Source organism: Manis pentadactyla, chromosome 7 (assembly GCF_030020395.1).
Source record: "Manis pentadactyla isolate mManPen7 chromosome 7, mManPen7.hap1, whole genome shotgun sequence".
Classification (NCBI taxonomy): Eukaryota; Metazoa; Chordata; class Mammalia; order Pholidota; family Manidae; genus Manis; species Manis pentadactyla.
The window spans coordinates 81,674,508-81,689,795 of NC_080025.1; the positions used below are offsets into that span (position 1 = coordinate 81,674,508).

A 15,288-nucleotide genomic window follows, 5' to 3' on the forward strand; every position below is an offset into this window, starting at 1 on the left:
TTGTGGGCAGTCCTTTAACAGCTCTGAGCCTCACTTATACAATGGGGGAATGCCTACATTGATTATATGGAGGGTCATCATGAGAATGAGTCGAGGTAACATAAGTAAAGTGCCTGGCATTATGCTTAGGACACAGAAAGTGCTCAGTAAGTGGCAGCTAGCATTACTAGTATTACCAGGCATTGGTTAAACTGCTTCCCCCTGAAACAGTCAACTGTATTAGATGTAGTTGTTTATACAGTGAAAACTTGTTTTCATTTTACACTACAGACATTTTCTAGCATTTGCTTTAAAATTAAAAAGGGCTAATATTGGCAGCAAATATTTCTGTGGGACAAAAAAAATACATCTGTGAAGCTTTATTTAGACACACAGTAAAAACATAAGCCTGTTGTACCACAAGATTATCATCTAAACTTTTTGGTATGGAAAAGGAATAGCAAATGGAGGTAAGGTTTTGCTTTCCTAGGTCAGCCAGTTCAGGATGCAAGCTGACATCTCAACAGAAAAAGACACAGATTCACATTTCAACCTCCTCTTTGCAGTACTAGATTAGGAATCATGCATCACAAATGTTGAATGTTCATCTCAGTATTGATTGACTGGAGGTGCCTTTTTGGTAAAGAGGCAAGAAATGAGGATGGAGGAGTCACTTCCTGCACTCAAAGCGACTCTCTGCTTCACAGAGGAGAAAACAAAGTCTGAATAGTAGAGAACAAAATGTCAAAACCCAACACTTTGTTTGAGAACACCTTAGCTCTATATGCGTTCTGAGGCAATGTTACTGCTTATTTCCTCCTATAGGAGAAAAGCCGGGGGGGATTTCCTACCTAGGACAGGATCTTGTAAATGATGGTGATAAAGGACCAGAAGTCCAGGAACACAAAAAGAGTGGGTGGCTGGGGCTGAGGCCACAGGAGAGCGCCGGGGAGCACTGCGGACATTTGCCCTTTCTTGACCCAGGGAACTCCTCACAAGTGGACCCCATCCTAAGACCCCAGAAATGAGTCTCTGATTGGGACAGTGAGTCCTGGCCCATGGGAATACGTGCAGGGAAGTTTGGCCTCCATTTCAATACATCTACTCTGGGGAGCGTGGAAGTAAAGAATGACCGTGTCTGTGGCCCCAGCAGACTTGCTCTGTGAGGACTGCACTGCCCTTAGCTGTGCGAAGGGACTCACTGCTGACTCGGCTCTGTGGCGGCCTCAGCACTCTCCTGTTGGGAGATCTTCCTTTCCTCATTTTCGACCAGTTTTTTCATTGGATCTTGTAAGCTCTTCATCATGATGGTGAGAAGGAAAAACAAAAGAGAAGGATGGATTATCAATAAAGAATTCAACCACCACTAGTCCCAGCCACTGAAGCTTGACCTGGAGGCTTGGGGAGGTATGCTGAACTAATCAAGGGGACAGAAATGGAATTTTATATGTTCTTAGACACAGCCAAGAAAGACTGGCCTATAAAGGAAAGTTGTTTTGTCACTAAACTTATATTTTCCCTTTTGTGATAAGTTATTCAAAAGAAAGCCTTTTGGCTATTGCTAACTATTTTCCATCTTTCACATGCAGCTAAGATAAACATTCTGTTCTGCTTGCAGCCCACTCACTGACAGAGGAGCTTTCCCTCCCCCCAGAGATGAGACAGTTTCATTTTATTTTTAATTTTGTTTGCTATTTTCCTATCTAAAAACAGCTTTTAAAAAACAAGAGAAAACAAAACCTTTAAAAATACAAACCTAAATAGTGGCTTAGCATATTCTGACAAGTTAACTCCCACAAGCAGACAGAGCAGGTGCATCCTAATCTTTGTAGATTAAAAACGGGTTAGAGTCTTTTTATGGCACAAAATTTCTTGCAGTTACTGTTCTCAAGATTTAACAAATACTTAAAGACAGACTTTTTAAAAAGCAAGTGCCTGGAAACCGTTATACCCATGACAAAGCCTGAAAAAGCAAAGACATTTCTATACCAACTGAATCATGGCTTACACAAAATGATTTTCTGGCCTTAACTAAAACGCAAACTTACAAATACAAAAGAGCCATTTTAAGATACCCATCCTGCTTTTATTCTCAGAACTGTTACACTCCACCTTTGGTCCCTTCTCCTCCCTTCCTTCTTCCCATCTTTCACTTCTCTAGGACACACGCACCGAGGTGATCAGGTTTCACACCAGCTCTGACTGACGTGTGATGACTGACTGGAGGGCTGCATGGAGACTCTCTGGAGGCCTGAGCTGGGATGGACCCTGGTGGCACCCCTCCTGTCAGCTCTGTCTCACTCCCTAACAGAGCACTTTTCCTCAAACGCCCAGGCCACCATGTTCTCCTTTTTCTCAAGAACCATAGCAGTTCTTTCTCTTTTTCCACTTCTAGTCTAAACCTCTCTGCCTGACTGGAAAGATCTTCTAAAATGTGATCCTGTCTTACTGTCCCGGGTTGCTTTCCACTAACTGCCCCATGTGAGTTTTCCCTTCAGTTAGGTCTGTTTCCTCATGGTCTCCTGTGTGGCAGTTGCTTACTTCCTATCTTTATTCATTCTGCTGCTTTAACCAGAAAAGCTCTTTCTATCCACCCTTAGAAGTGCTATCAGTCTTTGTGAAGTCCAGATCAATTACTACTATTTTCCATAAAGCTTTGTCCACTAAGCACACCAAATTCAAGAAAGTCCTTCTATCTCCAAACTGCATTTACAGTCTTAGTAATATTTGATCATATCTATTCTGTATTATCTCTTAAAAATATTTTTAGAATTAAAAATATAATAGAACCATATATAGAATGCTTGGAAAATTCAAAAAGGAAAAATTACAATTCTATTTTCCTAAAATAATGTTATTTTCATATATTTGCTGTTTTTTATACTCATACTATAACTGGAATTATTTTGTGTGTGTGTTTGTGTATATATCACATACATATATATACACACACATACATATCTATATTTTTATAGACATTAGATGATCTCTTATCCAATATAATCTGTGTAGGTATTTCATAATAAGAAACACTATTAGAGAATATTTTTAAAATTTTATACATCTTAAACATTTAATATTGATTTAAAACATGTACATTCATTGAACGAATATATGTACACTCATTTGCCACTATTCTAATATAAGGCCAAGATTTTCTCATTGAAAATATGTCCCCAGATTGGAGTTTTCAAGCATTTTCTTGCATAAACCACATCCATCACAAGGCTTTGCTACCCATTTTAATGACTCCCCATTTCTGGACATTTAGAAAAGTATACTCAGGCAACAAATAGGTTTTGAGCACCTACTAAGTGCCAGATGTGATTTTGGATGCTGGAGATAAGTTGGCAAACAAAACAGACAAAATTATCAGCTAGTGATAGGCCTAGGTAGATAATTAAATTGGGGGGCTAGGAAGTAATGGGGTCATTACTTCGGCTGACAGGAGGAGTGTCTGCCATCCAGCTGAGAGTTAAATGATGTGAAGGAGCCAGCCTCGTGCAGCTCAGCGAGAAGAGGGGACCCCGAATACAAAGGCCTAAAGGTGGGAATAGCTTGGCTTGCTGGAGCCACAGAAAGTATGCCACTGGCCTGCAGGCTAGGGAACAAGAGGTCAAGTCTTATGAGACTGGGATAAAGAGCTCAACAGGGGTCCACACTGGGAGAATATATTCCTTTATATCCATATCCCTCACTATTATTCATATTCTTTTGCTTTTTAATCTCTCTAATGCATGGCACAGAATGGAATCCTCAGCAGGAGGGAGCAATTGCTATGAAAAGGACAATATTGGAACAAATAGGCAATTTGGAATATGGACTGTAGTCCATATTTTTTTTTTTAAATCTGGTAAAACCTGGGCACATGTGTGTGTGTATTAGAAATGTGCAACCGAAAGGAAGAGTTCAACAGATGTCAAGGACTTACTCTTTTCAACAGATCTGCCAATCACAGCATTCACACACACACACACACACACACACACACACAACGTTCCACACACACACACACACACACACACACACACACACACACACACACACACACACACACACACACACACACACACACACACACACACACACACACACACACACGTTCCAGCATTTTCAGCTGAGGTTCCTGTGGCTCCAAGGCTCTGTTTCTGATTCTGTGACACTGGTTCTGGCCTCCTGGTTTGCTCTATTATCTTCTCATTCCATTTCCTTCTTATCAATCCACACTAGGCAGGGCCAGAACATGCCTGTTCTCAGCCAGCCCTGTCTAGCTGCCACTGCGCTTGCCCAAGCCCCTGAGATGTCCTTGACAGCTCCCTGGTTATCATCCCTTCTGTCTCCAGCCTGACCTCCCCTCAAAACCACACTCAAGCAGCTCTCAGACAATCCCTTTGTAATATAAACCACTCCTTCCTTCTCTCACCCCTTTCCCCCTTTGGGCCATTAGCAGGGACTCAATTGTCAGCTCTTCATCACCACAATCAAGTTTAGTCACTATTGTGCTTCAACAACAGAATGGATGCAATTTCTGTTGCTACTTTACTTTATTAATAATAATTCCAGTGACAAGTGCTCTTCTCTTCCTACTATTACCATTGTCCCTGTAACAATTTGGCTGTTGCCGTTCAAGAGAGGTGCTAAATATGTACTTCTTGGTTGATAAATTACTGTACATAAGGTTAACTGCAAAAATTAGAGCTCTTTAGATAGGAAATTCAAAGCTTCAGGGGAGTAATATGAAAAGGTTTATAAAATCACAAGCAAAATTAATATTGAGTACATGGGCTTGCTTATTAAATATTAGAATTTTGAGCACACACCAGCTTTACTGAGATATAGTTGACATACCACAGAATTTACCCATTTAAAGTGTACAATTCAATGGTTTTCAATATAGTCATAAAGTTGCACAACCATCAGCACAATCAAATTAGAACATTTTTAAGGGGCATCTCCTGAAGTAAGAGCTTTAGATTAAACAAAGCTAAATACTCCTCTATATAGCAGGGAAAAGAAGCAGCATGACACATCTGGAACTTGTTTCTTACAAAGACGGTACACACTGTAGATTGTACACTGAAGACGTAAGAGGCTTCGAGGAGCTTTGAAACATCATGGAGGACAAATCATTTCCCCTTTCCTCCCTCAAAATTAGTCCCTGGGTGTGACTGTCAGATACAGGATATTCTACACAGTGGACCACTCTCCACAAGGTTTTATTAAAAGGCCCAACTTGGGGGCCAGGATGAAGGTGAATTATTCTTCAGATTATTTTAAAGTCCACAACTCAGCCGAAAATGCTTAACATTGTAGCATCCATAAAAGTCACAGGTGACAGCATTTTCCATGTGACATGAACACCTGCTTAGGCAAAATGAATCTAATAAGGTGGGCTGGCTGACTGTACAGATGAGGCACCCACCAGATGGAACCATTTTGAATCACCAGTTTATGGAAGCCACATTCAAGTCCACATCCAGAAATGAAATGTCACAGCATTCTGTTTCTATATGCCAAACCCACTAGACCCTTCATTAAAATTGCTGGTGAAAATCACTGTGCATTAGCAGCAATATGGCATCGTTTAAGGGAGGTTTTACATGGAGGAAAGAATGTTTTTAAACTAAGTAACCTTTCTTTGTTAAGCCTGCACTGACATGCTAATAGTTTCCATCAATGCATAAATGATTTCAGGAAGCACACACACACTATGTAAGATCAGTGTGACAGAGGAAACACCGAGACAGAGCTTGCAAAAGTGTCTTAGAAAGGAAACAGCTTAATATAATAATGGGAGTTACTACTTCCTATATTAGGAAAATAAAAGGGCAACATTCATCTGAATAAAAGCAAAACAACTCAGCAAAACAAATTTCACAGACAAAAGGCCAGCAGCCAGCCCCAATATAATGACCTAAATCTAATGTTTAACTTTGACAACTGGGTAGCGCTTTCTCTAATCTTTAAGACATTTAATTTTCTTTTACTTCTCCCCATTAATTACACTGCATTTATATGTAGGTGCCAAATAATTGTATATAAAAGGAAATACAAGTGTCCAAAACAGTGAGGCATGGTTCAAAGATGCTGAACTCACTTGGGTGTGTGTATGTTGATGTTTAGATAATTGGTAGCATGTGAGGAATAAAAAGCTGAGGACTGATGTTGGATATGAGCCTCACAATTCATGGATGTTCAGCACACATGTCCTCCCCCCCCATGAAGTTACACATTTATAAAGACATCTATTATATAAAGCACATTACTTATCTAGGACCAGAAGGTATTCTTGAATTATACTGTAGAACAAAAAAGTTAAAGAGTGAAATAACAGAAAAATACATGATCAAGAACAAGATATGTGATCTTATTCTTTAAAATAAGATGGAAAATTGGTACTGGGAAGGCACCACAGTGTACAGGAAAGAACTGGACTTTGAAAATCAAGTGGTGCTGTGACATGGAAAGGGTCTTCACCCCTTGGGGGCCTCTGTTTGCCTATCAGAACAATGAAGCTAATGACAAATATACCCTTCTTGGGACATTGTGAGGATTCACTGAGATAATGCTTCAGCCCAGTACCAAACTCACTGTAAGCAACCCAAATGTGCTTTCTTATCAATGGCTTTTAAGATCTACAATGAATTAGATGCCTTAAGGGCTCATCTCGTGTTAGGTACTGTACTCCATGGTTTACACATCTCATCAAACTCAGATTAATACTGTATTTCTGCTCTCCTGACAGGGAAATGGAAACTCAGAGAGGTGAAATAACTTGCTTCAGGCCACTTAAACACTAACAGGTAGAAGAAATATTGGAACCTAGGTCTTTAAAATTCCACAACTAGCTAAGAAACAGTATTGAACAGCCAAGCCAAGAACATTCACTGAACTTCCACTTCATATGAAATGCCAAGGAGATCGAGAAATGTTCATCCCAGATTCTAAAGGAAGGGTTGTTATGTTCCTACGTATCTGAGGGACTTACTTATATACATGATATTTTTGCTTACAAGCAAACTCTTCAAAAGGTTATTTTTAATTGAAAGTCTGCAGCTTCTTAAAGTGGCACTTCTGCCTTCTCCTGCTCTCCTGCCTTATGGCCAGAAGTGCCACCTGGAAGAAATGCCCCCTGGCAGAGTGGACAAAGCACAAGGGCTTCTGTTTCCAGCTCTGCCAGTGCTGGGCATGTGGCCTTGGGCCCTGGGTCACTAAGCCTTTCTGAGCTTCAGTTTCCTTGTTTGAAACATGGGATCAGGAACAAGTATACCCAATGTCCCAAGGTCATTTTGAGGATTAACAAAAATATATGCACTTTCTCTCTGTCAATGCTGAACCTGACCATACTGCTGATTATAATACCCAGCCTTGCAAAATTAGAGTCATGCATTCTGTGACAATTCTCAGAGCCATTATTTCGATCTCATCCTTAGCAGAGTGCCTGTAACCACCCACACAATGGTAATAGTCTTTCCTTTCTCCTCCAGGAGGAGTAGAGGGATGAGAACAGGTAGAGGATGAGAACCTTGCTGCTGACAGGGGGGCCTGAGCTGCCAGCTGCCTGGAAGAACAAACGCCAGTCATCATAAGGGATGGACGAACTGACACTCAGCCATACTCTGGCTTGTCTACCTCAGATTTCCGTGGTGGCCACGGCCAGCCCCACTACCCGCTCCCTTCCCAGTGACCCGGATGCATCCCAATTTGCTGTTTACAATGATCTGACCTGGAGCAACTTGGGAAAAAAAATCATTCATTTAAATGCTGTGTAAAATAATGACAGAGAGAAAACTTGAAAGTCTAAAAGGATATTCTGGATGCTCGCCCTGAGTAATTGCCATGTTGGGACTGGCAACTAAAATAGCATTGCGGAGATATTTACCCAATTTTCATAAAAACTATTATGGCTTTATTTTCAAAGCAAGTAACTACAGAGCCATGTGGCTTGTCGGTAAATGTTCAAGTGATTAACTGAGAAATGTGGAGGTGGGTGGAAGAAGGCTGTTAGGCATACGAATTAGAGAAAAACAAAATTTAGAAAAGGATGTTTTTTTGAACTGTGAAAGCAAATTGCATTTCAGTCTTCAGAATGATGTTCCATATAACAGTGCTAAGTCTTAGATCCCAGGAGAGAAAGGAGGGAACGTTGGCACATCTATTTGGATGGTTATTTTTGAACATGCTCAGGGACAGGTTTTCAAATTCAGGCTTCCTTACAGTTAAAATACTGGCACAAAGCAAGAGCCAGTCGCAAAGCCCAAGGACATGTTTTAGACTTAGCCCTGCTGTAGGTGAGGGGGCTCTCCTGCCTTTTTTGCCTGTAGGCCTGTCCAGCCCCCTCCCATCCCTGTGGGAATTACATGAGACCAGACCAGTGCCTGCGGGGCTGATTGGGAATGGAGCTGCCACAGCACTGTGGGAGTCAGTGAGTGGGTGGGTTGCATTATCCTGGGAAAGCTCTGCAAGACCTCCTGTGCCACTGCCATTCACAGCCTTTCCTGTGAAACTGACTGCATCTAGGGTGAAAAGGTAAGTAAGAAAGTCACTCAAGCTAGACTGCACAACCTGGCAACCTCAGCAAACCCTTCTGTATCAATACTGACAATGGCTGTCTTCTGGGTCTATTACAGAGTTCTTGGTAAGTCCATCCCATTACCTCCACCATGGGGCTACCGGTGCCACCACTAGAGCTTCCACTCTGACTGCCACCACCACCACCACACAGCTGGAAGGTGGCAGAGCCTAATTTAAAACCAGGCTGGATTGCTGCAGAGCTTGTACTCTTACAAACTTTGTTCCAGAGTAAAAAAATCTGGCTTTCCTTCCGAAAACATTGGAATAGGCCATGTCACAGAACCTACTTTCTACCAGACATTTTCATTAAACTGGCATTCTGACCTCTTTAAAAATACAAATGCAAAAGGACATGCCTTCACTTAACCAGCTCCCATTGAGTGTTTTCACTTCTTCAAAGGGTCTAACATTCACTTCCCTATAAAGACATCTAACTCAACCCACATGCCAGACAGGGGAGAGAATGCCACTGATACCAACAGAATTTTACATTTTCCAGGGAGAAGTGACTTGACTCCTGAGGGCTCCCTGCCACTCCCCACGCCTGTTCTGGATCTGTGGGGAAATGTGTAAGTAAATGACATCCTGGAAGGATGAAGCAAACATGACCACATCTGAGGCTGGTAATTTAAGATGGGGTATAGCTTTTCTACAGACAGCATTTCATTAGTTTTTCTTTTTTTAATGCTTTAAACTCACAGTCTACATTACTTTCTCTAAAAAACTGACAGTGCTTTCAAGATATGGCCAGTAATTTTTCATTCCTATCCCCATAACTTGATAATTTCTACCATGAGAAAGATGATTTGGAATCAGTATAAAGCTAATCCATTAGTGGTAACCCATGTAAAGCACATATGTTTAATAGCATCTTAATTAATCAATAAGTATTTATTCGAGCTCTGTTACAAGTAGATTAAACATTTCTGTAATATTAAATTTCAGTGTCAACTATTCCATGAATTGAAAGTGCTACAAAAATCTGTTATAAAATTAAAATGAAGGAATATGTTAATAAAAGTAGAATTAATAAAATTACATCAGATCTGAGTGACAAAGCAATAGCTGTTGTCACATAAAATAGTCACAGAATGTCTAAACAGTCACTTGGATATTTTTCAAATTGCATGAGGTGGAGCCTCAATTCACTTTTAGATTAAAAAATTATTTTGTAAAAGAACTATACATATATTCTAGAGAAGGGTTCATTAGAAATAAAACCTGAACTGCTGGGGTATGAGTTATCTCCCTGTAATTCTGCAGCCAAGGGCTCTTCCCTCCTAACAGGACACACCAAGTGTTTAACACATTAATTACCATCCTTCGTCAAGCATAAAACTAACAGTCAGGAAATACAGCTGCAGTGGTACAATTACCCACACACTCCGAATACCACCTGCAGTAAAGAAAACAAATGGGTTGCTTTTCATTAACAGAGCTTGGCAAACCTCTCCAAAGACAGTGTTTGTTTTTTTTTTTCCCAGCCAGAGTCCCAAAAGGCATTTAAGGGGCTATTTATTTAGGTAAATTCTGAGAACAAATAAATGGTGAACATATTTATTTAAATTTCAAAATATCCATTATCTATACACAGTGACATTCAGAAGAAAAGTAGCTATATTGAAAGATGACTTGATTAAATCAAAATCCTTTAAATATAAGGCATGTATTTAAAAAAATATATTAGTGCACAAGGGTTGGTAAGTCAGGTAATAACTGCCTCACACTTGATCACGATACTTAAGGTACTAATGGCTTCCATTTCCATGCTTTGTGGCATATAACGATGTGCAATGTGTCGCTATCTGTGCAATAATGAGCTGTGTGATAACAGGAGTTTCTTACATAGGTTTAAGTTTATATAAATAAAATGATTAGCTACTAACTTGAGATTCTAACATAATGTCATCATGAAAAACCTAGATGAATTGCATTCTCAAGAGGTAATGAAAACAGTTTGGTGGATTTCTGGACATAGCATCCTTAGTATTACTACAATCACACCTTAACAGATGCATTACTCTTACTGGGTTTATATTACAATGAAACCATAAACTGTTACTTAAACCATAGTTTAAGGAAGGCTCGGGATGTAAAAAGCAATGGATAGAAATCTGCACAAAATATTTGTAACTACTGTGTCCTGAACCACTGCCATCAAACTTTCACAAAATTCTCTGCACTAAATTCTCTATGAAAGAAATCTTTTAACATAATCAGCTTGATCCTTTCGGCAGGATAATTATCATGGCAAAAATTAAGAAGCTGTATTTTCCTCAGCATACAGGTGGCCAGGGATACATATAAGGACTCTTCCATACTTGTGGCACAACTTCAATTTCATATAGTACTTTATGTGCAATTAACTCAAACCAGAACTTTTTTTTTTTTTACAATCAAAGACTGGTTTGATAAAGCAAGTACATACTTAAGGAGGGAGTGCGGGCGTGCTCCAGAGGGGAACAGCACGGTGGGGTTCGGGTTGGGTGGTTTTATAGCTGGAGTTTAAGCAGGGGTGGAATATTCATCATGTTAGGTGGAGTTAACTTCTTTTAAATTTTATCTAGGATAGGCATCATTTCACCTGCCACCTGACCATTTTGTTCTACATACAGTTATCTTTCAAAAGACAACCTTTGAAATTGTATTTATTATAAAATAAAATCTGATGCACGTTCATGTCCTAAAACCTAAAACTCTCTGCCTTATCAAAGAGTAAGCCATGGGATTCTGCTCAGGCCTGTGTAGGAAATGTGAGTGGTGTGAGTTGTAATAATTTTAATCAATCTGCCTTGGACAGCAGAGCTGTTTCCCACGGTGCCGGAAGCAGCGGTCAGTCCCAGGGAAGAAATGTCCTCCGCGATAACAGGACCAGTACCGCGGTGGTAAGGACGGCTGAGGTTCACTGTATGCTGAGCACGTGGCTGCGCAGAGGAGGATACACAGGCAATGAAAGGCCCTTGCCCTCAAGTGCTTACAGTCGGCCGACAGTCAAAAGGGCGCACACTGAATCCGTTCACCATTCAGCCTCATTCAGCCTGTCAGCACGCACCAGTGGATGAGCACGGGACCGGCTGACGGGGATTATGCTGAGCAAACTCCGTGGCCAGGTGTCCTATCTGGAGTCAGGGCACGTGCACCGTAATGTGAGCAAACTCTATCAGCTTCCCCTCGGGATCTTCATTTAAAGGGCCAGGGTCTTAAAGGGGTTCTGTCTTAGTACTTTTGTAGATGCAGTGACATTATAAACATCTCAAAATTGAAGAGATGTTTTAAGGCCAAAAAATTTCAAAAGCTTTTCCCTGTTTGTCAAGCAAAGTGATGGGATTCTTATAACCTGCGTGGAAAATCAGAGGGCATATAATTTCAAGGCGAACGTTAGCTAGTTCTTCTCCTGGTCTTCTCCTTCCAAAGACATGACCTGGCAACAAAACCCCCAGGGTTCTCTTGCCATCCTTAAAACCCTTTTGGAAGCCAAATCACTTCCTGATCTCAACCCACATTCACCGTCAGCAACCCTCAGGGAGCAAAATGATTCCACACCCAGGTGCAGTACTGAGAATTAGACGTTTTACATGTATCCCTTTTGAGATGAGAAATCATTGAGTTTAATGTTGCTTTTTCAATCAGAAAATATTGCTGTAGTCTTATGGAAAAATCCAATTCTGTATCAGATGGTACTTCCAAAATAAAATGAAATTTAAGTAAGGGAGGAAAGAAAAACACCTTCATAAATGAGCATATTTTGAATTTCACAATTAAGAAGTAACAGAGTGTGCTAGACTTACATAATCTTCTCTTTAGCAACATGGAACAAGCATGTTCAGGGAGCAGGTCCCATCATTAGGCTCAAGTTCACCACAACTCAGCTCCCAGTCACATGACCCCAAGGTCCAGCCTGTGTTGTTACATTATGGTGGTTTACTGCTATATTGACTACTGCTGCAGTGAAAAAGACTCTCCTGGGGGCATAGTTCCTTCTTGGACATTTAGAGTCTGTTGGAATAATGATGCTTGCGGCAGTGGACATTGTTTGCAACATAAACAAAACTTTGCTTTTCTTAAGATTTTCTCCTGGCCGCCCTAGCTTTCATACCTTTAAGGTAGTGAATTCATATGGTTGATAACCTCTGAAGCTCTCATGGATGGCTGCCATAGTATGAGACGTTTTCTCCCAAAAATGAAGCAGAGTGGTCTGCAAAGAAAGACAGTATAGCTGTTAATGTTCTGAATGTCCAGTTCTAGTCATGGGCTCAGAGAAGTGTGGCCGCCTGTGGCTTTCAAGGTCCTCCAAACTAAGATGCCCACTCACCTCTGCAGCCCTATTGCCCATTATGCCTCTACTCATGTCTGTATTTCAGCCCAGCTCAAAATGCCTCTTGGCTCCTCCAAACTGCTTCTTATGGCTTATGCTGCACCAGCACCTGGGACATTCTCATCTCCATTCTCTTTGCACTTGTCCCACCTGATTCACTCTCCAAAACTCAGGCCTAAACATTAACAATCTATTTTTGTCTTCCCTTGACTGCTTCATCTCCCTTTTCAAAACCTCACTGGATTTTGTAAACTCATTCACTTAGCACAGCCTGCTCTGCCCTCAAGGTGGGGTAAACCTAGTCCAGCTTTACTGCCTTTGACTTCCTTTCTAAACCTGAAGCTCCCTGAGGACAGAGAACCTGGCCTTAATGATTTTATATTCCCTATGATACCCACAGTTTAGCTTCCCCATTCAGTTGGTGCTCACTAGGACTGCTGATGGATACAAGTGCTATCCTGAAGGAACTCTAAGGCTATGAAGAGACAAAAACAAGTTCATTAAATTATGACTACTTGATAAGGAAGGTAGTGTGCCATGAGAAGTCCAGGCAACTATGCTGAGTTCAGAGGAGGCTTTCTGAAGGATGTGGCGCTCAGTCTGGTGCAGAAAACCTACTGGAATTGGGAAAGGCACACATGGGGGGCAAAGGCACTTGGGCAGGACCCACCAAGGTGAATGCAGTGAGTGGGAGATCACAGGGTATGTGCTGTAAAACAGTGGATTATGTGTACACTGAATACTGTTTTAAGGGCACACTATAATACACATTGGTGCATATAGGGAATAGCTAGTATTTGGGTTGATTAAAATGTGGTCTCCTATAAGGGAGATACAGGAAATAAATTATGAGAAAGGCTATCAGTACCTCATAATGCCCAAACCACACTTTAACTGCAAACACCATTTTCCTCTTATATGAGCCTCGTAATATGTCTTGATTCATTTCAACAAACGTCATTTTGTTACCTGGTAGGTTGCTAGCATATGAGACAAGAGATTGCATCTGCTTGCTCCAAGAAGGTCTACTTTTTGACACACATCCATCTTCAACTTGTCAAAGCTTTTTTTGGCAAGGCGTACTTGTGTTTGTACCTATGAAAGTAAAGGAAAATCTCTGAACCACTCCAAGTCTTAAGTGGTTAAAATTTACGGGTGAGAAAAGACCAATAGCAGGCTTATCTTTTTCATATAAAAGAACACCTTTGAAAATTCCAGGCAAGTGAGAAGATCCATTCTTTATCTCCAAAGGACGTAAATAAGAATACTGCATATCATGATTTTACAGACAAGTAACTATCCTAATCATAATTTTCTCCACTGAATATTAAAACTCCTCTGCGCTCAAGGCACTCACCAACCGACCATAGTGTGGAAAAGTCGGGAAACATGCAGGGGAGCAAGGGAAGAACCTTTGTCCTGCAGTTTTCCTATAGTTCTTTTAAGCTGACTTCCCCATATACTCTTCACTCAGCTTCTCCTAATGTTAACAGCTTACATAACATGGAAGTTTGCTAAAAATAAAAGAAACCAACACTGATATAATCCTATTAACTAAACAGCAGATGTTATTCGGGTTTCACCAGCTTGTCCACTATTATCCTTTTTCCTGTTCCAAGATACAATCTAGAATATCACATAAAGGACTTAGGACACAGCCTAAAAAGCTAGCTAGCCCCACGGATAAATGGCTGTGTTTTTATTACTGAGCATGTACAGAAGCAATCCTCCATTCATCCCTGAGCTACACGGTGATTCAAAGATGAAGTGAAAGTAAGGAAAAAATGCAGAAATGTCTATTCTACATATTACTTGATAATAAAATAGATTTTAACATTTAATACAGCTTTTTGAAAAATAGTAAATTCAAAATATCCCCTTCTCCAATATGAGCATCACTACCTTGTATTTTTAGCAGAGAAAGCTAGCCAAATATTACCTTATCCCAGGTAATTCATGCAGTTGTAGTTACCAGGTAGGTAACTGCGAGCTGGGAGTAATGTTGATGCATAAACAATAGCTTTTATCACAGGCTACTGGGGGGCGGGGCAAGGACGAGGTCTACCTTGAGCACCATTATAGGATTAGCACCTGGCAACCTGGTACAGAGTGGGTGCTGAATGCCTATTTGGTGACTAAATGAAGAAAATTTCCAGGCTACTTCAAAAGGTAAAGTACCTGAGTACCATTATTTTAAAGTACAACCTTTAAAGTAGTTTTAGAAGTGATGATTTCATATTCTAATAAAAATAAGCAAGATTACTTTATATAAAATATATTAATTTTTACCACTAATAATATAGCTTATAATTCACAGCTTATAAAATATAGGACATTATATGACCATAGTAACAACTGATACAATTACCATTTGCAACAATTTAATGATCGAAAGAATAGATACAATTCACAATTGATAC

General features: G+C 40.4%; 1 protein-coding gene across 7 annotated transcripts in view; it reads right to left on the reverse strand.

Annotated features, from left to right (window-relative positions):
• Positions 1 to 15,288, reverse strand: part of ICA1 (islet cell autoantigen 1) — a 128,197-nt gene that overhangs the window by 24,316 nt on the left and 88,593 nt on the right. For all 7 annotated transcript variants that reach the window (XM_036894434.2, XM_036894435.2, XM_036894436.2 and 4 more), the window contains exons 7-9: positions 13,838 to 13,963; positions 12,650 to 12,748; positions 1,182 to 1,276 (exon numbers count right to left, since the gene is read on the reverse strand). In XM_036894434.2, the coding sequence (XP_036750329.2) occupies positions 1,182 to 1,276; positions 12,650 to 12,748; positions 13,838 to 13,963 (320 nt within the window). The remainder of the gene's footprint in view (positions 1 to 1,181; positions 1,277 to 12,649; positions 12,749 to 13,837; positions 13,964 to 15,288) is intronic.